Source organism: Hemiscyllium ocellatum, chromosome 22 (genome assembly GCF_020745735.1).
Source record: "Hemiscyllium ocellatum isolate sHemOce1 chromosome 22, sHemOce1.pat.X.cur, whole genome shotgun sequence".
Lineage (NCBI taxonomy): Eukaryota > Metazoa > Chordata > Chondrichthyes > Orectolobiformes > Hemiscylliidae > Hemiscyllium > Hemiscyllium ocellatum.
Window position 1 is genome coordinate 1,865,462 of NC_083422.1, and position 25,693 is coordinate 1,891,154.

Here is a 25,693-nt window from a genome sequence, read left to right on the forward strand (position 1 = left end):
GCACACATGATGTATTTTATTCATACCTTAAACTACGTGCCCTTTTACACTGAGGGTCACAGTGAATACCTGTACAAATCATGTTGGCTGGATGCAAAAGCAGAAACTGCTAGTGAAGCTCTGATCTGCCAGCATCTGTGGAGAGAAAAACAAAAGTTGATGAATCAAGTCCAATGACCCTTCTTCAGAACTGGCTGGATGTTCTGCTGAAAGGATCTATGTCATAGTCAGACTATGATCTATATCTGCTTAACTGCCTGGCAAGACATTGACTATGTGTTGTATTTCAAATCTGTACTGTCTGTCATGTTAAAGTGGTAGCAGACATTCATGTGACACAGTGGCTCAGTGGTTAGCACTGCTGCCTCCCAGCACCAGGGTCCCAGGTTCAATTCCAGCTTTGGATGACTGTCTGTCTGTGTGGACTTTGTATGTTCTCTCCGTGTCTGCGTGGGTTTCCTCTGAGTGCACTGGTTTCCTGCCACAGTCCAAAGATGTGCAGGCCAGGTAAATTGGCCATGCTAAATTGCCCGTAGTGTTAGGTGCATTAGTCAAAGGAAAATGGGTCTGATATTCTTTGGAGGGTCGGTGTGGACTTGTTGAGCCAAAGGGCCTGTTTCCATACTGTAGGTAATCATCATCATAAAGTCTTGTTCCAGGGACCGATGCTTCAGTTCATTGCTGAGTGAGTGCTGTGTTGCTGGATGTACCGCATTCCAGTGAAACATTAAACTAAGGCCTCGTCTACTGTAGTTAAATGTAAAAGGTTCCATGGAATTATTTCAAAGAAGAATTCAAAACAATTTCTTAATGATCAAAGTAAGGTGATGCATTTTGGAAGGGCTAACAAAGAAAGGATTTACAGAATGAATGGTAGGTCCATGGGGAGTACTCGGAAACAAACAAACCTTATTGTGCAAGGCCATAGATCCTTGAAGATGTCAGCACCAGTTGATAGAGAAGTGAAGAAAGCACAAGAGATTCACTGAGGTGTAACATATAGGAGCAGGGAAGTCTTGTTGCAACTTGTGCATTGACCAGGCCACAGATGGAATGCTGTGTGCTCCTCTGGTTGTGTCACTGTCTAAGGATATATTTACACTGGAGAAGTTGCAGAAGAGATTCACCAGGATGGTGTTGGGATAGAAAGTCTGTTATGAGAAGAGACTGGATAGGTTGGGTTTGTTTTCCTGGGGGCTGAGGGGGCATAGGTGGGGTGGTTGATGAGAATCTTTTCCCCATGATAGACATGTCTAAGACCGGAGGTCACCGGTTTAAGATGAGTAAGTGGCTTAGAACGTCTCTGAGGAAGGATTTGTTCACCCAGAGGGTGGTGGCAACGTGGAATGCGTTGCCTGAAAGGGTCATGGAGGCAGGTAGTCTCGCAACATTGGAGTGCTCATCCAGATGCTTCTTAAGATGCTAGAGTATAGTAGGCAATGAAACAAGTGCAGTTAAATGGGATTAGTATAGGTTGGTAACTGTTGGTGTGCAAAGGACCCATTTCTTTGCTGTGTCTATCTGTCTCTCTGTCTGTTTCTTAGTGTAAGAGCATTAAAATTTGTCACTGGTAGTATTTGTGATCTATATGGACTTCAGTAAGGTGTTCGACAAGGTTCCCCATGGGAGACTGATTAGCAAGGTTAGATCTCATGGAAAACAGGGAGCACTATACAGTTTGGATATAAAACTGGCTCAAAGGTAGAAGACAGAGGGTGGCGGTGGAAGGTTGTTTTTCAGACTGGAGGCCTGTGACCAGTGGAGTGTCACGAGGATCGTTGCTGGGCCCTCTACTTTTTGTCATTTACGTAAATGATTTGAATGCGAGCATAAGAGGTACAGTTAGTAAGTTTGCAGATGACACCTAAATTGGAGGTGTGGTGGACAGCGAAGAGGGTTACTTTGGATTACAACAGGATCTGGACCAGATGGGCCAACGGGCTGAGAAGTGGCAGATGGAGTTTAATTCAGATAAATGCTGCATTTTGGGAAAGAAAATCTTAGGAGGACTTATACATTTAAGGTCCTAGGGAATGTTGCTGAACAAAGAGACCTTGGAGTGCAGGTTCATAGCTCCGTGAAAGTGGAGTTGCAGGCATGTAGGATAGTGAAGAAGGCGTTTGATATGCTTTCCTTTATTGATCAGAGTATTGAGTACAGGAGTTGGGAGGTCATGTTGCGGCTGTACAGGACATTGGTTAGGCCACTGTTGGAATATTGCGTGCAATTCTGGTCTCCTTCCTATTGGAAAGATGTTGTGAAACTTGAAAGGGTTCAGAAAAGATTTACAAGGATGTTGCCAGGGTTGGAGGATCTGAACTACAGGGAGAGGCTGAACAGGCTGGGGCTGTTTTCCCTGGAGCGTCGGAGGCTGAGGGGTGACCTTATAGAGGTTTACAAAATTATGAGGGGCATTGATAGGATAAATAGACACAGTCTTTTCCCTGGGGTCGGGAGTTCAGAACTAGAGGGCATAGGTTTAGGGTGAGAGGGGAAAGATATAAAAGAGACCTCGAGCAGTGTTTTCACGCAGAAGGTGGTATGCGTATGGAATGAGCTGCCATAGGATGTGGTGGAGGCTAGTACAATTGCAACATTTAAGAGGCATTTGGATGGGTAGATGAATAGGAAGGGTTTGGAGGGATCTGGGCCAGGTGCTGGCAGATGGTACTAGATTGAGTTGGAATATCTGGTTGGCATGGAAGGGTTGGACCGAAGTGTCTGTTTCCATGCTGTACATCTTTATGACTCTATGACTATGGTATCTAGGCAATTATATCGATTTAATGTTGCATCACTTGGAACATGATCTGGTCATTATCGTATTGCTGTTGTCAGAGCTTGCTAGTGGGTCTGCCACGCTAAATTACAAGGTTGGACTTTCTCACTTCAATTGAAGCCAACATTGATCCGTAGCATGTTCCACAATCCCCCATTTAGGACAGATTTACACCCATCTAGTCTCTGCCAATGATCTGCTCCATTCTCTGAGAAACATTGGATCTTTCTAGCTTCTGTCTAAGGGCGAACACACAAAAAGGGGAAAACTAGAATCCTAGCAGAGAAAGATGTTACAAAACGTTAACCTGTCTGTGTCAGCTTAAAATGAAACCACCAAGCCCCACCCTCTGCAATCCTGGAGATCACAGGACTTCGTGTCGGTCCAGATATCTTTTTTAAAATGAATTTAGGTTTTCTACCTGCTCTATACTTTTGAACAGAGTTCCAGACTCCACCCACCTTCTAGTTTAAAAAAGGTCAATCCTCAGTTTACCTCCAATCCTGCTGACAAGTTAAATCCATGCTCCTTAATCACTGACCTAGTCGGTGGACTCTGTGTGGCATTGTCCCTCAGCGGTCGCCACTGCTGCCTCAGTGCCAGGGACCTGACTTCGATCCGTGCCTTGGTTAACTGTCTGTGTGGAGTTTGCATGTTTTCCTTGTGTCTGTAGAAGTTTCCACTGGGTGTTCTGGTTTCCTTCCACGGTTCAAAGATGCATACATTAGATTAGCTAAATTGCCCATTGTGTCCAGGCATGTGCAAATTAGGTGGATTAGACACGCTAATTGTGGGATTACAAGATAGAATGGGATGCTGTTTGGATTGCCGGTGCAGATTTGATGGGCCAAAATGGCCTCTTGCTGCACTAGAGGGATTTTAAGATTCTATGACCTTTTGAGGTAAGATAACTAGGCCCTTCCCCTCCACTCTAGTGCAGAATGTCCTCCTTACTCTCATTCTATACCTTGGTGAATGTTATGGATCAAGCCAGACCTCCTCAAATCACTGAAGAAGGTAGCCCAGACCCTACCTTTTTAGTTCAAATGATTATTCCAGGAGTGATGCAGCTGGTTAAACTATTCTGCTTTAAGCAAAACAATTTATTTACATACTACGGTTGAAACATGAACAAAAGAAATCAGAATTTAGAATAGCTTAACTATTTGGAAACCCAACCAACTCATGCAACTTAATGAGGAAGATGTTCCAATACCTGAAACATCCCAAAAACACATCCCTTGGTAAATTAAACTCCGGTTCTTTACTGGCAGGAGAGATTGCAGAGAAGAGCCAGGCATGAAACAACATGAAGCAGGGCACCTTGTTTCGCAGCAACAGCTTCTCTGCTACCAGCAGATTCTGCCTGCTAAAACAAACCAAACCAAACTAGAAAAACTGAACTGGGAGAACTGGCCACTCCCTTTTCATTGCACAATTGTTTTCAAAAAAAAAACTAAAGGCCTCCTCTGTTGACGTAGACGATTTCTGTTAGCCATTTTGGCAACACTGTCTTTACGACCTCCCTTGGGGAAAGAAAAGACAAAATAACCTGGTTAAAGGGGCAGCAGCATCTCGTGAATAAAAGAGAGGATTATATATGCCACTTTAACCACCTTATCAACCAGATATCCAGGGATCTTCAGATATGCACTCTAAGGTCCCTCACTCCCTCCACAATTCTCTCTATCCTCTTATTGTTAATTCTTTTATCTTGTTTTGTCTCCCAAAATGCATCACCCATACTTCTCTATTGAATTCCATTTGGTATTTTTCTATCTACAGCACATGGATCTCTTCCTGCCATCTTCAGCTTCTCTCCTTACTGTCAGAAACATCTGACCAATTTTTATCATAACTTCTACATTTATATCCAACCCATTCGTATATTCTGCAAAATGCTGTGAACTGTATTAAGCTCTCTGGAAATTCATTGGAATCAGATTTCCAGTCACAAAACACCCATCAACAAACACCATTTGTTTCCTGCTGCTGAAACAATTTTGTATCCACCTTGATACATTCGTTGGAACCCATTGACTTTTATTTATTTTTATGGCAGTCTAGCATATGGGACTTTGTACGTGCATTTTTAGCAAGAATATTGACAATCATACAGTACAGAAGAGGCCAATTGAGTCTGTACCACCAAAGATCATTTCAACTTCACTATTCTCATCATTTCTCCTTGTTATTCCCTCAAATAGTTCAATCAAGTTAGTTAGACACAATTGTTTGTTGACCAGCTTCTGATATCTGATCCCTTCCTTTCTAAATGACAGTTTATCATATCTCAAATTCATTCCAATAACTTCCCACTACAAAGTTTGGATCGAGTGGCCTGTAATTATTTGAACAAACCTTCTTTCCTCTACTAAACAATGATGCAGCATTAGCATTGGTCTCTTGTGGTGTAGCTGTAGTGTCCCTATCTCTGAGCCAGAAGACTGGGTCTAAGTTCTACCTGCTTTGGAAATTTTTTTCTTTCTTTTTTCATGAGATGACGGCATTGCCTACAATATTATTTCCATCCCGAATTGCCAAGAGGGCAGTTGAGAGTCAACCACATTGCTGTGGGTCTGGAGTATATGTAGGCCAGACTAGATAAGGCTGGCAGTTTCCTTCCCTCAAGGACATTAGTGAACCAGATGGGTTTTTCCCAACAATCGACAAAGGATTCAAGGTCATTCTTAGTCTGTTTAATTCCAGATATTTTTAAAATTCAAATTCCACAATCTCATGGCACGTTTTGAACCCAGGTCTCCAGAGTACCTGGACCTCTGGGTTAACAGTCCAGCAATAACATCACTAGGCCATCACCTCCCCATAACACACAACACATCTGAACAGGTTGAATAAAAACTATCTACAACCATAGCAATCCTTCAGTCTTGTAGCGCATACAGTTAGTTCTGGGACACTGCACACTTTGGCAGCGCAGTTTGGCTATAACATCGCTGAAGAATTAAGGAACAGGATTTTTGAGAATGCGTACCTCTGACGATAGCGCAATTCTAGTGGGGGTTGGTTTGCATGCTTCACGCATGTGCTGATGCCTGTGTTGTTCTGCACATGCACTGATGTCAGGGCTGTTCTTTGTGCTGTTCTGCACATGCACCAATTCAGCTGTTGACGGAGCAGCTTTTTGAGAAGTACTGTATTGAGAGCAGCTCTCATTGTTAAAAAAAATAGTGTTAAATCTACTTTGTTTCATTTAATAAATGTGACTTCAACCTTCATTCATGCTGTGCTATATGTTGTGTTAGATTTCTGGGTGATTTTTTAGAAATTTTGTTTTTTTTTCTGGCCTGCCCCAAACCCCACTTTTCCCATGGGCCCCATTATTTATATTAAGTGATCTTCAATCAAGCGAGGTTTTGCTGGAACACAACAATTGCATTGTAGGAGAACTACCGGTACCTGTATCCACAGTGAAGATTAAATAATAGCCAGATCTGAGATTTCTTCCCTGGCTTTTATTAAAAGAGCCTGGTATATATTTCATCCAGCCCTGATGATTTATTCAGTATCAATACCAGTCCCATTCATACTTCCTGTTTCTTATGCTTATCACATCTAATACTTCATACTCTTCTTCATTACCTAGGTTGGCCCTGTTTTTGTGAAGACCGTATTTTTCACCTTAGCTCGTAGGTTACATTTTTAGTCATTATGGACCATACTTTTCTCTTAGTTATCCTCTTACTGCCAGTATTTTTAAAAAACATATTTAGGTGAGAGGTATTGCATAAGTTTGAGAAGACTGCCAGGTCCAATCTAGAGTGCATTGTTTGCGCCCAGAACAATTTTGAAAGGGATATTGGCCTTGGGTGTGCAGTGTACATTGAGCAGAATGATATTGGGGACAGGATTTTTTTTGGTACTGGTTTTTCATGCTCCTACACTTGGTAGGGAACACAACCCTGCCAATGCCAGCTTTCCCATAGGAGCCCCTCATTCAAGAGGAGGTTCTGCCTCCAAGAGTACTATAGTCTCATAGCACAGTGGCTGGGACTGGAACTATAAATGATTTCCAGATTTAAAGTCCAGGACCATGTATGAACAGGTGGTCTCATTGTAGGAGGAGAGGTGAGGCACAAGGTTCGGGATCCTAATGGGGTTGGGGGGGAGCAATCTTGAGGCTCCTGAACTCCTCCTATCAGCCTGCAGGTTGTGTCCAATTAAGGGCCTCAATTGGAGCAGAGCTGAGTGAGTTGCAATCTTATCTGTCAATGGATAAGATGGTCCTTTTTTTTCAAAATTTCTCTTCTCTTAGTGTTTTCCATTGTGAAACAACTCTTGATAGAAAATTCCACCACCTTTCTTCTCAACAGATTGATAAATATCTATATGCAGCTCGCCTCTCAGATGAAACACTGCTTGATGTTATGGCACGGTTCAGGACTGAGATGGAGAAAGGACTAGGACGGGACACTAATCCAACAGCAACACTCAAAATGTTGCCTACTTTTGTTCGATCAACTCCTGATGGAACAGGTGAGATATTGTGAACACATTTTGTCAGTATGTTCTGTTGTGTCAGGATTGCTTTCCTTTTAGACAACTTTTCAACTATCCTTCATTCCAATGAAATGAGGCCATTCCGAACAGTCTGTTATAAACAGGATTTTCAGGTTATTTTACCTTCACACTCACTGCTAAGAACCACTTCCACAGCTGAAAGATCTCAGTTTGTACTCGACTGCTGGCATAGTAATCATAATGTAATGAGGAGAATACCATTAGTAATATATTTTGCATGTTAGCTACTTCCTCTTTGTTAGGCTAGTCTCCTTTGTAGACCATGTGCCTTGTATTTAATCAGTTCATCACATTTATTTAAAAGTGATCATCACAGCAGATTTAATCAAGTTACAACATTTACAGTATTGAATTTATAGTTCTCAACTCCAAGTACAATAAAACTTGCATATTTTTTCACCTTTCTTTCCTGGTGGAATACTATGTAAGACCCAGTGTTCAGCTGTTTGTTTTTTGAATCAAGTTGATTTTTATTTCCATTGTGGAAACTAAAATTGGGATATTTTGTAAGAATTTATATTGACCCCACTGCTGTTAGCACCATTTGACACAGACCAAGGTACTGAAAATGCCAATAGAAAACTCAGCCCTGTTGACCTGGTACAGTCTTCATTACTAACACCTGGGCCTTAAGCTGACAGATTAGTCTCACAGACAGGTTTCCCCATCCTCACCAAACACAAAGGGTGATGAGGGTGCAGAGTGGGGACTTTGGTGACAGCCATTAAGAGTGACTTGGCCACAATGGTACAGACCAAGCTGGTCATGTTCAAAATGATGTAGCTACTAGACTGGATCTGTGGAACGTAGCAGTGAAACCCACTGGGGGAGAAACCTACTTTGCCTCATCCTCAAAAACCTGTCAGCCACAGATTTATCTATTCGTGACAGTATTGGTTGGAGTAACCACTACCCAGTCCTTATGGAAACAAAGTCCCCTCTTTACATTGAGAATACTCTCCATCATGTTAAGAACCAAGAACACTGGCCCTTCAGCCCACCACGTCTGACTGTGATGTGAATCTAAACTAATCCAATCTGTCTGCATGTGGTCCGTACCTTCCTGTCCTTGTTTGTTCTGTCTGAATGTGTCTTAAATGAGTGTGACTCTACCATCTTTCAGAATGAGATACATTTCAAAAGATCTAGCTACTCAAGACTGCACAGTCATGAGGCACTGTGGGGTCCAAGTAGTAGCAGAATTGTATTCCAACACAGTCTGCAATCTCATGGTAATGCATATCCCCCATGCTGTCAGTACTGTCAAGCTAGGGGATCAAACCTAGTTCAATGAAGAGTACAGGAGGACATGCTATAAGGCATCCCTAGATATGAGGCATCAATGTGGAGAAGCTACAAGATTATTTGTGTGCCAAACGCATAATAGAAAATGACAGATTGGGCTAAGCATTCAATAACCAAAATATCACATCTACGTTCTGTGATATTTAGTCATAAATAGTGGTGGACACTTAAAACAACTCATTGGAAGAGGAGGCTCCATAAATATCACCATCCTTGATGGGAGAGCCCACCACATCAGTGCAAAAGACAAGCCTGAAGCATTTGAAACCATCTTTATCCAGAAGTGTTGCGTGGATGATCCAGCTAGGCCTCCTTCAGAAGTGCCCAGCATCACAGATAGCTGACTGCAGGTAATTGAGTTCACTGCATAATGTTAAGAAACGGCTGAAGGCACTGAAAACTGCATAGGCTTTGGGGCCTGACAACAATGGCAAGAGTGCTTAAGACTGGTGCTTCAGAACTTGCTGAGGCCGTAACCAGGCTGCTCCAGTATAGCTACAACGCTAACACTTACCTGACAATGTGATAAATTACCCATGTCTAGCCTGTACACAAGAAGCAAGAGAAATGCAACTTGGCCAATTCCCACCCTGTAATTCTACTCTTGATCAACAGTTAAAATGTTCAAAGGATTTGCCAACCGTGCTATAGAGCTGCAGTTGCGTAGAACTAAGCTGCTGACTGATGCTCAGTATGGGTTCTATTGCAGCCTCTCAGCTCCTGACCGTGAGAGGCTGCAATAGCTATGATTCAAACATAGACAAAAAAAACTGAACTTAAGATCAGTGGTGAGAGTGACTGCCCTTCATATCAATGCTATATTTGATCAGATGTGACATCAAGAAGGTTTAGAAAAATTAGAGTTAGTAGGAAATGGCAAAGCTTTGTTTGGAGTTAGACCCTATCACAAGGGGCGATGATTGTGGTTATTGGAGGCTAGTCATCTTTGACACAGGACATCTCTGAAGGAGTTCCTATGGGTAGGGTTCTAGGCCTAATCATCTGCTCTGTGAATAACCTCCTCCATCATAGATTCAGAAGTGGGAATGTTTGCTGATGATTGGACAACGTTCATCGCCATTTCTAACTCCTCCACTGATGCAGGCCCACGCTCCAGTGTCGCAAGACCAAAACATGTTTAGGCTAGGACTGACAAATGGCAAGGGACATTGCCTAGAACTTGTGTGACAGAAATGACAGAAGAGAATCTAGCTATCACCCCATGCTACCTAGATTACCATAGCTCCCCAGAGTTCCCCATTCTGAGTTCCCCAGAAACTTAACTGAACTATGCATACAAAACCTGGCTACAAGAGTAGGCAGACAGTAACTGATCACTAATCACAGCATAAGAGTCAGGAGTATGATGGAATGCCCCAGTTGCCTGGATGAGTGCAGCTCAAATAATACTCAAGTTGACACCATCCAGGACAAAGTTCCTCTTGTTGGCTCCATATACACAAACATTCATTCCCTCTCCCACACATGAAAATGTAGGGTACGTAAGTTTGATTTTAGAGTAGGATAAAAGGTTAGCACGACAATGAGGGCCAAAGGACCCCTGTACTCTCTCTGCTGTTTATGTTCTATGTGTGTTCCATCTATAAGATGCATAATGGCAACTCACCAAGACTCCATAGACAGTAGCTTCTAAAACCAAGTCCATTACTATCTAGAAGGACGAGGGCAGCAGATACCTGGAAATGTCCTGCAAGTTCTGTCCAAACCACATACAATATACCTTGAAAATAAATTACTGTTCCTTCTATCACTGGGTCAAATTCCTGGAACTCCCTCCCTGTCAACATCATCAGCGCACATAGATCAAGTGGGCAGCATAGAGTCGTAGAGGTCTACAGCATAGAAAAAGGCACTTCAGCCCATTGGGTCCACACCAGTCAAAAACAACTGCCTATCTATTCTAAACCCATTTTTCAGCACTTCCCATATGTCTTGGCATTGCAAGTATATGTCTAAATACTAGTTAAATGTTATGAGGACTTTAGCTACGAACATCCTCACAGAGTTCCATACTCCCACCACCCTCTGGATGAAAAAGGGTTTTCCTCTCATCTCCTCCTCTAAACCTTCTGACTCTTACCTTAAATCTGTGACTGTTAGTCACTGATCTGTCCATCAAAGGGAAAAAAAATCTTCCTGTCAACCATATCTATGCTACCCATAATATCATGCATCACATTTGCTCTAAGGAAAGCAGGCCTAGTTATCCAATCTCTCTTTGTAACTAAAACTCTCTATCCCAGGCAACATCCTTGAAAATCTCCTCTGCACCCTCTCATTCACATCATCCCTACAATGCGGACTCCATGAAAAATATAGTTCACTTTCAGTTTCTCAATAAGAGCTAGGGATGGGGAATAAATATTGGTCCAGCCAGTGGAAGCCACCTATCATAAATGAATAAGGAATATGAGGGGTGGTATTATTCAGGAGATTCAGAATTCTGAACCATAACAATGGAGGCACAGTGATCCTATAACATCCAAATGTATATGGAATATGATTTCGATTTGATAGCATTCCTATCATCATCATCATATTCAATTTTGTGACTGTTGGAGTCACATGGATAGATGGAATTGTTAGCCTGTCTTCTATAGATTAACTCCAATGGCAGGAGAATTATTCAGGAGCATTCATCAGTCCTGGCTGGAGTTACTCTTCTTCAGCATTAGTGCAACTGCTTGCATTTAGCCAAGTCCTCAGACTTGAAGAAAGTAAGAACTGCAGATACTGGAGATCAGAGTCGAGAGTGTGATGCTGGAAAGGGCTTATGCTCGAAGCATCGATTCTCCTGCTCCTCGGATGTTACCTCACCTGCAGTGCTTTCCCTGCAACACAATTTTGACAAGTGCTCGGACCTGTCAGTTTTCACTGATTTGTGTTATGGCAGCAATGAAACTTGTTATCGTGTTTGAAGAACGTGGACTGCACAGGGCTCAGTGTCTAGCACTGCTGTCTCATATGCCGGGGACCTGGGTTCAGTTCCACCCTCTGGCATCTTTGTGGAGCTTTCTCGTTCTCCTCATGTTTGTGGGATTTTCCACTGGGTGCTCCAGTTATAGCAATATAGAAATAGGAGCACGAGTAGTTTGTTTTGGTCTTTCAGCCTGCTCTGCCATTTATTATGATAGTGGATGATCATCCAACTCAGCAGCCTGTGTTTTTGCTTCTCCCCCAGATCCTTTTGAACCCTTTATCTCCAAGTACTATATTTGGAATCTTTGGAATCATAGTATTTTGGCACCAACTGCTTTTTGTGTGTGTAAATTCCATAAATATACCATTCTCTCAGTGAAAAGTATTCTCTCATCTCAGCCCTGAACAGTTTCCTTTGGACTGTGACTCTGCTTTTAGACTACCCTGTCATCAGGAACATGCTTCCTACATGCACTCTGTCCTGTTTTAATTTTATAAGCTTCTGAGAAGACAACTCCAGTGAAGAGACTTTGAGAAGTCAGGAGGTGCAAAATTCACTGCAGACAACGTAGTTGTAGCTGCAATCTGGCATTAGCTGTTTTAGTGGAGCTATGAATAGAATTGAACACTGGAATGATCAGCTCATTTTACAGCTGAGGGAAAATCATCAACAAAACACTGAAAATAATTGGAAATTTCCCTGAACAATTCTTGGATTTATGTCTATGGTTAGTTTCTGAAGCTATGACAATCCTCCTTCATATCAAATCAGAATCCGCTCTTGGGTACAATTGACGTGAATGAGAATCTATTCTCCTTTTGTGCCATGATGCTGAAGACCGCTTTCTCCACTTAATCCCCAGTGTGGACTAATACTAGGTTACATTGCATTTCAAATATATCTGTGTTGGCGGGACTACAAGATTGGCTGGTGTAACAGAATGGTCAAACTGATGCAGTAATGCTTTGCTGAGATTAATGCTATGTAACTAAATTATTTGTGATACTTAGTGTCAGCACTTTGCTATGTACCTTGGAATGAGAACAGCCTCTGTCAGCTGTAATATGGTACAGATGGTGAGAGTTGACCTACTTTGTAGACATGCATAGTCAATTTGATGCAAAATATAGAATCTAATACTTTCAAGGTCTGTTGGACAGAAGTGCCAAAGTGGAGAGTGCATTCCTCATAACTGACTATTCCATTTTCACTGATTTGTGGTATGGCAGTGATGAAACTCATTATCTTTTTCAGCAACGTGGGTGGCATTCTGGCTCTGTGGTTAGCACTGCTGCCTCACAGTGCTAGGGATCTGAGTTTGATTGCACCCTTGGGCATCTGTGTGGAGGTTGTATGTTCTCTTCCTGTCTGCATGGGTTTCCACTGGGTGCTCCAGCTTTCTTCACCAGTCCAGAGATGTGCAGGTTAGGTGGATTGGCCAAGCTAAATTGCCTGTAGTGGCTGGGATGTACAGTCCTGCTTCCACACTGTAGGGATTTTATGATTCTGTAGTCACAATACAGGGGAGAGCCTTGGCAATATTTTCAAGGTCCAATTCAGAGACTTTGGCATGTAATTTAGCTGGCAGCTCAATCCTATATTGAGGAAGTGCGGCACTGTCGCAAATGCCATCTTTAGGATAAGCTGGGTTCATTCTGCCTTTTCAGTTGGATGCAAAATTCCTGATGCCACTAGACAAACTTTTGTGCTGCATTCTATTTTGAAGTTATTATATCACTCAATTTCAATCTCTATATTTTTCTAGGTTAAAATTTATTTGCATGTTCCTTTTCATCAGAAACATTAGAGCACAATTTGATTTTCATGGCCACAATGCAACTTGAAATGGTCTACTTCCTTACACCTTGTTACTGGGTGGTGAAGTAAATGTGTAAGAAGTGTACAGCCGAGTGAAGATTGATTTTAGTCTGTCCTGTGCAAGAAATTAATATGTCTCATCCAACCTGACACTCCTAGTAACGTCACGTAATTCAACTTATTTCATTTTCAGTACAGCTTTATTGGGAACATAGTTCAACAACTGTTATTCTTCTCTCAGACTCTAACTTGTATCCGCAGAGTACAACACCCCACAAAAGTCATTGGACTAGATGTTTTCTCAGCTTGATACTGTTGTTTTTGGTTGTTACTTGAATCAGAGATACACTTCTTGACATAACTAATCTAAGTTGGATTCTATTTTTGAGTATAACTTTGGTGTTAATCATTAAGCCAAAATAGTTTAATTTGCTCATTACCTCTATTGCGGTGCTTCCAGTTGTGACTTTTTTTAATTGATGTTTTGAGAACCATAACATTGGTCTTTGCCTCCTTTATCATAGAATCATATAATTCCTACAGCATCGAAGCAGGCCATTCAGCCCATCGAGCATACACCAATCCTCTGAAGAATATCCCACCCAGACCCACTCCCCTTCTCTCTCCCTGTAACCCCACATTTGCTATGGTTAATTCACCTACCCTGCACGTTTCCAGACACCAGGGGCAATTTAGCATGGCCAAACCACCTACCTGCACATCTTTAATTGTGGGAAGAAACTGGAGTACCCAGAGGAAATCCACGCAGTACCGATCCCTGTGGAATACTGGAAGTCACAAGCCTCCAGTCTGAAAAAGAACCTTCACTGCCATCCTGTGTCACCCACTGTAAAGCCCTTTTGAATTTGATTCATTGTTCATCCAAATCAAACTGACTTTAATCTAAATCCCACCTGCCAGAACAACTCTTAATCCCGTAGTTCACAGAATTATTGCAGTACTGAAGGCCATCGTGTCTGCATCTGTTCTATTATCTAGTGTCAATCTACTGCTTCTTCCCAATATCCCTGCACAACATTTCTATTCACTTAATCGTTAAATGCCGTCTTGAATGCCTCAATTGAAACTGCTTCACCAAATTTCCAGGCTGTGCATTCCATACCCTAACTACTAATTGTGTAAAACTGTTTTTCTCATGTCACTCTTGCTTCATTTGCACATCACTTTAAGTCTTAGCCCTCTTTTTGTCTCATCTTTTTATCAGCAGCTTCCTATCTACTCTGTCCAACCTACTCATTATTTAGAAAACCTCTAACAGATCTTTGGTCGCCTTCTGTCCAAGCACAACTATCTCAACTACTTCAATCTATCATTATAATTTAAGTTTCTCATTCCTGGAACCATTGTGGTCAATCACCTTTGCACTTTCTCCAATACATTTGCAACCTTTCAGTAATGTGGTGCCCACAGCTATGCACAATATTGTAGTTGAAGCCTAACAAATGTTGTGTACAAGTTCAGTATCAGCACCTTGCTCTTATACTCTATGCTGCCGTTTTACGAAGCCAAGAACACACTTTTCTGCTTTATTAATCTGTCCTGCCACCTTCAATGATCTGTGCACACACAAACCCAGTCCCTCTGCTCCAAGTTCCTTTTAGAATTGTACTGTTTATTTCTGCAGAAAGGAAACTGGACCTGAAACATTAACTCTGCTTTCTCTCCACAGATGCTACCAGATTTGCTGAGTTTTTTCCAGCAATTTCTATTTTTGTCCTTTTTTTTATTGTCTTTCAATGTTCTTTTGCATTGAATGCTGTGTCCACTTCAATTTGTCGATATCCTTTTTGGAGTTTCAATTTGCTTTCCTTATAGTTTAGTGTTATCTGCACAATTTCCGAGTAGCTATCCATCTATCAGCCTTTGTTCTGAACATACTCAACTGAGCATCCACTGCTGTCTAAGCCAGAGAATTCCAAACATACACTGCCCTTTATTGGGTGGAGATTTCTAAATTCTCTATTCTAAATGCCAGTCCTACAATCTGAGACTGTTGCCTCGAATTATTAACCCTCCCACCGAAGGAAAACGTTCTACCCTCTCGAGCTTCTTAAGGATTTGTTAGATCGCCCTCAGTCTTCCAATTTCCAGAAAATACAGTTCCATTGTACTCTTGTCAAAGGACAGTTCCTTTGTCCCAAGAACAGAATGAACTAACAAGAACAAACAAATTAGGGATGTTTTTATTTTCTCTCAAAAGCAGTAAACTCAGAGGTGAGCTGATAAAGATCTTGAGAGAAACGGGAGTGTGGAACTAGCTACCATAAGCGGCGACTGAGGTGAATAGTATTGATGCATTTAAGGGATTACAAAACAAAAATGAATTAAGAAATGTATAGAAGATATGCTGTTAGAGTGGAAGAGGTTTTCTAGAGCTTAAACATCAACATTCACTGATTGTGCTGAATAGCTGCACTGTAATTTAAAGTAGACTTTTTATTTGGTAAGGGTATTCTGGAATATGAAACCAAAGTGGATATTAGATTAGAATCCCAAAGTGTGGAAGCAGGTTATTCGGCCTATTAAGTCCACACTGACCCTCCTGAAGAGCATCCCACCCCCCTACTCTTAACCTTGCATTTCCCATGGCCCATCCATCTAACCTGCATATCTTTGGACTGTGGGAAGAAAACTGAGCACCTGGAGGAAACCCACACAGGCAGGTGGAGAATGGCAACTGTCCATGTGGAGTTTGCACAGAGGGTGGTATCGAACCCAGTCCCTGGTACTGAGGCAGTAGTGCTAACCACTGAGCCACCATGCCACCAAAGTGGATAACCAAATGGTTAAATAAACTCAAGTAGTTTGAACACTTGCTTCTATGTGTTCCAAACAGCATTCAAAGTATATGAAGAGGCGAATAAATTAGGATATTCCTATAATAAGAGGAAAAAGGAATTGTATCCCTGTATTAAGAATAAATGACCTTTCAAATGTCCTAAGATTAAAGGTTGATTATACAAGGAAGAACTGGGTCAAATTGTTTGAACCTATTTGCAACATGATGTCTGACACTGTACTGAGGACAACTAAGGATGGAGATGGAATTTGAAACTCAGCATAATAGTTACCAGCATATTGAATTCACAACCCTATTCCTCATACTGGCCATTTTGGCGAAGCATGTCAGCGGCTACCAAGGGGCGAGAAGCAAAATGAGTTCATTCAAAGCCTCGTTAGTTATAGTTAAAGGACGCTGGCTCATATTTTACAGCCTCCAGTTTCCTGACTTTTGAAGAGGCTTTTTAATTGTCTGAAGGCAGGCTGATCGATGACAGCACTCCAAGCAGGATGACAGGTAGACCCTCCTTCTCTTCTCAAGTGCATGTGTACCCAGAGAGTACTCTGCAGAGGGATTCCTGTCTCCCATAGGTGGCCTGGCTGCTGAATCAATTTTCTAAAGAATTGATAAGGTCCTTGAAAAGGAGCCTCTTGTATTGAAGTGACCTCTCAGTGACCTTTCACTGTCGCCTTCCACTGCTTTCAAGCTGAAAGTGTCTGATTAGCCCTCAACTTTGAGAGTCAACCTGGTGCTCTTAATTGAGCAGAGATCGTGAGCAAATGCGACGTCTTGCACTTTGGCAAAAAGAATAAAAGCATAGACTACTTTCTAAATGGTGAGAAAATTCGTAAAGCCAAAGTACAAAGGGATCTGGGAGTGCTAGTTGAGGATTCTCTGAAGGTAAACATGCAGGTTGAGTCCGTGATCAAGAAAGCAAATGCAATGTTGTCACTTATCTCAAGAGGTTTGGAATATAAAAGCACCGTTGTGCTACTGAGACTTTATAAACCTCTGGTTAGGCCCCATTTGGAGTACTGTGTCCAGTTTTGGTCCCCACACCTCAGGAAGGACATACTGGCACTGGAACATGTCCAGCGGAGATTCACACGGATGATACCTGGAATGGTAGGTCTAACACATAAGGAATGGCTGAGGATCCTGGGATTGTATTCATTGGAGTTTAGAAGATTAAGGGGAGACTTAATAGAGACATACAAGATAATACATGGCTTGGAAAGGGTGGACGCTAGGAAATTGTTTCCGTTAGGCGAGGAGACTACGACCCGTGGACACAGCCTTAGAATTAGAGGGGGTCAATTCAGAACAGAAATGCGGAGACATTTCTTCAGCCAGAGAGTGGTGGGCCTGTGTAATTCATTGCCACAGGGTGCAGTGGAGGCCAGGACGCTAAATGTCTTCAAGGCAGAGATTGATAGATTCTTGTTGTCTCGAGGAACTAAGGGCTACGGGGAGAATGCTGGTAAGCAGAGTTGAAATGCCCATCAGCCATGATTGAATGGTAGAGTGAACTCGATGGGCCGAATGGCCTTACTTCCACTCCTATGTCTTATGGTCTTATGGTTATACCGACTAAAGGACCACCCTAGTCCAAGTCAAAAGAATGCCCATCTTTTCAGGAGTGGGCTGGGGAGAAAACAGTCCTTACTCCTGCTTCCCACTCCCAAACAGAAAATATAGGCCACTGTTTCTTCCTGATCCTGGAGAGATCCAAACGGGCAGCTTTAATAGATGGAACCCAGTTGGAGTATGATTTTATAAAATCCATCTTCAAGTTTGTGCAGCACGTACATTCATGTGAGACATTAGTTGGTAAGATAAATATTATATCTATCCACAACACAAAGTGATCCATCGTACACATCTGGTGAACTAGTTGATGGCTTGTAGGTCTACATGATGAACCTACATGCTGATCAGTGGATGTGTAATCTGTGCCTGTATAGGTGTTGCTGTACAGGCGTTAAGTGTATTTTTCATCACTTTTGCACTTAGTTACATTTTCTGGTATATTTCCATATTGAAGAGGATGTAGTCTTTTCTTTCCTACTATCAGATGGAGAACAGAAAAGTACTAAATCTCTGCAATACGTTGCTTGAAGTGCTTAGCTGATCAATATGATGAAGATTGATTGTTGCATGTGTACTTCTATTCTCAGGGTCAAGAGCTATATTTAAGTCGTTAGTCTTCTAATCACATCCATGTTGTGCTAGTGCAAACAAATCAAAGATATTTGTGTTAGCTGGTGATTTTGTTTACTGATTCCCTCCTCAGAAGGTTATAACTGAGTTAATCATTGATCACTTGGCATGGAGTTTGAAAATGTTGAATTCTATTCGATCATCTTAAAATCTTAAAATCAGCTCTCAGCCTCTTTGAGAACATGTACCAATTAGTCCCACTCCCTGGCTCTTTCCTCCAAGTCCTGCAATTTTTTCCCCATTAAGTATGTATCCAATTGTCCATTTAAAGTCAATATTAAAGGTCTGGCTATCATTCTTGCTTTGACAGTAAATAACCAAATATATAAATTCTCAACTCATCTCTGGATATTTTCAATTCTTAGAGTTCTCCAAAAAAAGGAATAAATAAATGTGGTTAAGTATTTTTAAAGTCATGTGATAATGTTCCATGTAGGCAATTGTATGTATTTCATACAAATGGCATCAACTATTGACAGGGCTTTGGCAGAGGCTGATCATCTAGGAGAAAGTGAGGACTGCAGATTATGGAGATCGGAGTCAGAGTGTGGTGCTGGAAAAGCACAGCCAGCCTGGCAGCATCTGAGGAGCAGGAGAGTCGACATTTTGAGCATAAGCTCTTCATCAGGAATGAGGGTGTGGCCCAAGGGGTCTAAGGGATAAATGGGAGGTAGATAGGGCTGGGAGGAATGTAGCTGAGAATGTGATAGGTAGATGAAGGTGGGCGTGAAGATAGGTCAGAGGAAGGTAGAGCGGATAGGTGGGAAGGAAGATGGACAAGTAGGACAGTTCAAGTTGGCAGTGCTGAGTTGGAAGGTTGGATCAAGGATAAACTGGGGAATGGGGAAATGAGGAAACTGGTGAAGTCCACATTGATCTCATATGGTTAGAGGGTACCAAAGCAGAAGATGAGGCATTCTTTTTTCAGGCTAGAGGAAGAACAGGTGGCTAGAGTAATGTGGTGGAGGAGGCCCAGGACTTGTATGTCCTTGCGGAGTGGGAGGGAGAGTTAGTGTTTGGCCATAGGACAGTGGGGTTGTTTAGTCCATGTCCCAGAGACGTTCTCTGAAACACTCCACAAATTGACATTGTGTCTCCTCAGCATAGAGGAGACCACATTGAGAGCAACAGACACAGTAGATGATGCGTGTGGAAGTACAGGTAAATCTCTGAATGTGGAAGGATCCTTTGGGAGTTTGGACGGACTTCCGCATGCATCATCTACTGTGTCCGTTGCTTTCTAGGTGGTCTCCTCCATGTTGGAGAGACATGACGCCAACTTACGAGCGTTTCAGAGAATGTCTCTAGAACATGCACGAAACAGCCCCAGTGCTCTATGGCCGAACACTTTCAGTCTCCCTTCCACTCTGCCAAGGACATGCAAGTCCTAGGCCGCCTCCACTGCATTACTCTAGCCACCCGACGCCTGGAGGAAGAACACCTCATCTTCCGCCCAGGGACCCTCCAACCACACAGGATCAATGTGGATTTCACCAGTTTCCTCTTCCACACCCCACCTTATTCCAGATTCAATCTTCCAACTTGGCACCACCCTCTTGAACTGTCTTACCTGTGTCCATCTTCCTTCCCAAATCTCTGCTCCACCACCCTCTCCAACCTATCATCTTCACCTCCCCCTTTATCTACCTATTGCATTTCCAGTTACCTTTCCCCTAGCCCCACTCCCTCCCATTTATCTCTTAGCCCCCTTGGGCCACCTCTCATTCCTGATGAAGAACTTATGCTTGAAATGCCAACTCTCCTGCTCCTTGGATGTTGCCTGAGTGGCTGTGCTTTTCCAGCACCACACTCTTCGACAGAGGGAGATCATGCCGAACAAATGTGGTTGAAGGTTTTGCGGAGGTGACGAAGCATGTGCATGAGGATTGATGTAGTTTATATAGGTTTCAATAAGACCTTTGACAAGATCCCACATGAGATACTGGTAAAGAAGATTAACTTGGCAATTTGGATCCAAAAATTGATGTACTAGTAGGACACATAGAAGGTTGTTTTGTGACTGGAGCCCAATTTGCAGTGGTTTTCCACAAGGATCAGTACCTTTTGTGATATTCATAAATGATGTAGATAAGAATGTGAGCGGGTGAAAAGTAAGTTTGCAGATGACAAAGATCGGCTGGATGATTGACATAAGGGTTGATCTTAGGTTACAGGAGGATATAGATGGACAAATCGATGGCAAATAGAACAGTGTAGCAGAGGAAATGAGCGGTTTTGCACTTTGAAAGAAGGAGCAAGACTTAATGAATGGCAATACATGACAAGCTTAGAGAATCTTGGGGTGCGTGTACGCCAATCCCTGAAGGACCAGTGAACAAGGTAGTTATGCACTCAGGTCATTTGCCTTTATCAGTCATGGCATAGCATACAAGAGCAGGGAGGTTATGTTAGAGCTGTCGAGTATTTGGTAAGGCCACAGCTGGAATACTATGTGCATTTCTGGTTACTGCACTGTCTGAAAGATGTGATTCACTGGGAGGGTACAGAGGGAAATGGCCAGGATCTTGCCTGGGATAAAGTATCATGGCTGTGGAGAGAGGTTGTTTGTCTGGAGCAGAAAAAGTTAAACGGGAACCTGATGGTATATAAGGTTGAGGGGCGTGGACGAGGTGAATAGAAAACAACTATTCCCTTCTGTCAAAGGGGCATAGTTTTAAGGTGACGGGCAGGAAATTTAGAGGGTTGGCAGGTATCTGAAATGCGCTGCTTGGGGAATAAGTGAGACCTTTTAAAGGTACTTGGATAAGCACTTGTGTCATTATATTTAAGGCTGTTGGTCTAGCAGTCGAAATTGGGACTAATATAGATTTAGTGTATTTATGGCAGTGCAGACTTGATGAGCTGAAGGGCGTCTTCTCTACAAGTCTATGATTCTACTTGTCATTACCATAGCTGATTACCAAGACGGTGCTTAGACTGTATTAATTGGGCTAGCTAACTTGAGCAGTCTTGGGACACATTTTCTGGAGGTCAGATGCTTGGGGATGTTTTCTATTTGTTGCACCTGCCCCTGCAGTTACAGTACTGTTTTAATGTATTGAGCTCCCTCATGGAGTCATGCAGCTCAGAAACAAATGCCTTTTATTTAATGCACATTTCTAAAAGATATTCAAATGTATTGGCAATAGGATCTTTGATCCAGGGCAGTTGTAGTGTTTTTTCTTCCTAAAGTAAGTTAGTACGGATTCTGATAGATGTTACAGCCACATGTTGTTAGCATGAAGATAGCTGTATTACGGTGTGCAGAATGTACTGATAAGTGATCTTGATTTAGGTACTGATAGATCAAGAACTTCACTGATAACACCAAATTGGATATATAGTAAATTGTACACGTGGAGTGGTGGTGATGTTGTGCAGTAGAGAAAAGTGTGAAGTAATATATTTTGGAAGTATAGTTAGAGAAAGCTTAGAACAGTGGAACCTTGCCATGTGCCCGCACAAGTAAAGGTAGTGGTTCAAGTAGAGGATAGTTGCTGTATAGTATTAGGCACATTGTTGTAGAAATTATAGCATTGATAGGGGCACAAAATTCACGAGAACATTTACAAAAATGAAGAATTACTATTTTAAGCAACATATTTTTAATAATATTAATATTAAATAGAATCATACAACATGGAAACAGACCCTTCGATCCAACCCATCCATGCCGACCAGATATCCCAACTCAGTCTAGACCCACCTGTCAGCACCCGGCCCATATCCCTCCAAACCCTTCCTATTCATATCCCCATCCAAATGCCTCTTAAATGTTGAAATTGTACCAGCCTCCATGACTTCATAGGAGCATTATAAATAAGGTACAACACTAAGCCACATGAAGAGATATTAGATCAGATGATCAAATGCTTGGAGAAAGTGAGGACCGCAGATGCTGGAGATCAGAGCTGAAAATGTGTTGCTGGAAAAGCGCAGCAGGTCAGGCAGCATCCAAGGAGCAGGAGAATTGACGTTTTGGGCATGAGCTCTTCTTCCTATCAAATGCTTGGTCAAAGATGTAGGCTTTAAGAAGCCTCGTAAAAGAGGGAAGCAAGGTGTTTGTAAGAAACTCCTAAACCTGGATCCTGTCATTGGAAAGTATGAAATTTTATAATGGTGTGATTAATACTGGAAATAAATCATAAGAATCCCTACAGTCTGGAAACCGGCCCTTCGGCCCAACAAGTCCATACTGACCCTCTGAAAAGTAACCCACCGGACCCATTTCCCTACTCTATTATCCTATACTTGCCCTTGCTAATGCACCTAACCTAAACATTCCTGAGGGGAGTGGGGGGAGGTGGTGAGGACATGGAGGAATTTTGGAATCTCAGAATATTTAAGTATTTAAAAGCAAGATGTTGCTTGATTGTGTGCCAGTGTTGTTCAATGGTGACCGGAATGACTAATGAATGGAACTTGAATGATTTCACGTTTAAGGAGTATAGAATTTGGGAGTTTGCCCAGGAAATCATTGGAATAGTCACGTATAAAAGGAAACGAAAGCGTGAATGAGAATTTCGGGAGATGAGTGGGGGTAGAAATGAAGTCCCTAAATGCTACAAAGGTGGAAATAGGTAATTTTAATGAAGGCATAAAGTGGTCAGTAGTTTATCACCATGTCAGATATGATACCAAGTTTGTAAACAGGCTGGCATTTTTTCAGACAGTTGTTTGGGAGAGGAATGAAGTCAGGAGGGAGAAAACTAAATTCGGAGTGTGAACTGAAAACAAGGATATCCATTTTCCCAATGTGTAACTGGAGAGAATTTCTTCTAATCCAGTACTGGATACAAGATGAAAAGTCTAATAATATTAAAACGTAGAAGTAGGAGTAACTCCCTCAAGCCTTCTCCATCATTCATATGATTATGGCATTGAGTTCAATACCCTAATCTAACTCTACTCCCACATCCTGGGTACTTTGGACTTCAGGGCGACAGCATGTTCACAAGATCTACAGAGATTGTACAACAGTTGAGTTTGTAAAGTTAAAAATGTTTCGGTATATGATGTGCAATAAGACACTAATACTGAAAGCTTTGTCCTAAAACCTGGAACTGATCAAGAAACAATGAGAGTAAAAGCTAATCTGGAATGTGACTGAACAGTTGAAGATTCTAAATGCATGTTCTAGTCTCTTGGGGAAGCTGTCGATTTTTGAAAGACTGTTTAGACATTGACATAATGTAAATTCCACTGGACGAGTAATTCAGAGGGTAATGATTTGCATCCCTTCTGTCAGCTGGTAGAATTTGAATTCAGTTAATTCATTTAAGAAGTCTGGAATTGAAAAGCTTGTTGATAATGAAACTGCTATCAACTGGTTCTCTAATGTCTGAACTACAAGTGTCATGTCGTAGAGTCAGAGTCACAGATTCTTATAGCATGGAGCCAGGCCTTTTGGCCCAAACTGGTCCATGCCAACCAAAATGTCCATCCACCTAACCATTTCCCTGCACTTGGCCCATATCCTTCTAAACCTTTCCTATCTATGTCTTTGTCCAAATGTCTTTTAAATGTTGTTAACATATCCACCTCAACTACTTCAGCTGGCAGCTCATTCCATATATGTACCACCCTCTGTGTAAAAAGGTTCCCATTTATTCTTTCCCCATTAACCTTAAACTGATGTCCTCTAGTCCTTGATTCCCCAACTCTGGGAAAAAGACGGAGTGCATTCATCCTATCCATGATCTTATACATTTCTATAAGATCCCCTTCAGTCTCCTACGCTCTAAAGAAAGAAGTCTAGTTTATGCAAATTCTTCCTATTGAATCTCCCTCAGCCCATCGAATCCAGACAACAACATTGTAAATTTGTTCTGCACTCTTTCCAGTTGAATAACGTCCTTCCCATAATAAGGTGACCAAAACTGAAAACAGTATTCCAAGTGCAGCTTCACCAATGTCCTGTACAACTGCAGTATAACTTCCCAACTTCCACACCCAGTGCCCTGACTGATGAAGGACACTGTGCCAAAAGTAGCCTTCACTGCCCTATCTACCTGTGACTCCACTTTCAGAGAACTGTGAACCTGAACTCCACGATCCCTCTGTTCCACTATGCTCCTTAAGGCCCTACCATTCACCATGAAACTCTGACTTTAATTTGACTTTGCAAAATGCAAGATCTCACACCTATCTATATTAAGTTCCATTTGCCATTTCTTGGCCCACTTCCTCAGCTGGTCAAGGTTCTACTGCAATTTCTGATAACCTTTCTCACTGTCCGTGATACTGCCTATTTTAGGGTCATCTGCAAACTTGCTAATCATGCCTGGTACATCCTTATCCATATCATTGACATAGATAACAAACCGCAATGGGCCCTGCACCAACTTCTGAGGCACACCACTAGTCACAGACCTCCAGTCTGACAAGTATGCTCTGCTTCCTACCATCAAGCCAATTTTGTATCCAGATTGCCAGCTTCCCTGGATTCCATGTGATCTAACCATCCAGAGGAGCCTACCAAGTGGAACTGTGTCAAAGGCCTTACTGAAATCCATGTAGATTATATTTACCACCCTATCCTTATCGATCTTCTTGATTGTTTCATCAAAGAACTCTAGCAAATTTGTGAGGCATGATCTCCCACACACAAAGCCAAGCTGACTGTCCCTGATCAAACCCTGACTTTAGGGTGTAACTTTGCTCTCTGAGCTGTAGGTTTGATATCCAGACGTTTCATTACCTGGCTAGGTAACATCATCAGTGGTGACCTCCAAGTAAAGCGAAGCTGTTGCCTCCTTCTTTCTATTTATGTGTTTGCCCTGGATGGGATTCCTGGGGTTTGTGGTGATGTCACTTCCTGTTCGTTTTCTGAGGGATTGATAGATGGTATCTAGATCTATCTATCAACCCATCAGAAAATGAACATGAAATGACATCACCACAAACCCCAGGAACCCCACCCAGGAGAAAGATATAAATGGAAAGCAGGAGACAACAGCTTCGCTTCACTTGGAGGTCGCCACTGATGATGTTACCTAGCCAGGTAATGAAACGTCTGGATATCAAACCTACAGCTCAGCGAGTAAACCTCAACCTGAGCTACAAACCTTGCAAACCCTGACTTTCCAAATGCATGTGTATCTTAGAATTTTCTCAAGTAATGTACCCTACACAGATGTTAAGCTTACTTTTGCAGCCCTTCTTGAATAATGCGACAAGATTCACTACCGTCCAGTCTTTCAGGATCTCACCCATGGCTAATGATGATGCAAAAATATCAGCCAAGGCCCCCACAATTTCTTTTCTTGCCTGTTGCAGTGTTCTT

The 25,693-nt window shown here is 42.1% G+C and overlaps 1 protein-coding gene across 1 annotated transcript in view; it reads left to right on the forward strand.

The window, feature by feature from the left end:
- The window catches only part of hk1 (hexokinase 1), a 113,210-nt gene that overhangs the window by 6,420 nt on the left and 81,097 nt on the right, over nt 1–25,693 (forward strand). Inside the window, exon 2 of the mRNA XM_060841824.1 lies at nt 7,114–7,276. Within this exon, the coding sequence (XP_060697807.1) occupies nt 7,114–7,276 (163 nt within the window). The remainder of the gene's footprint in view (nt 1–7,113; nt 7,277–25,693) is intronic.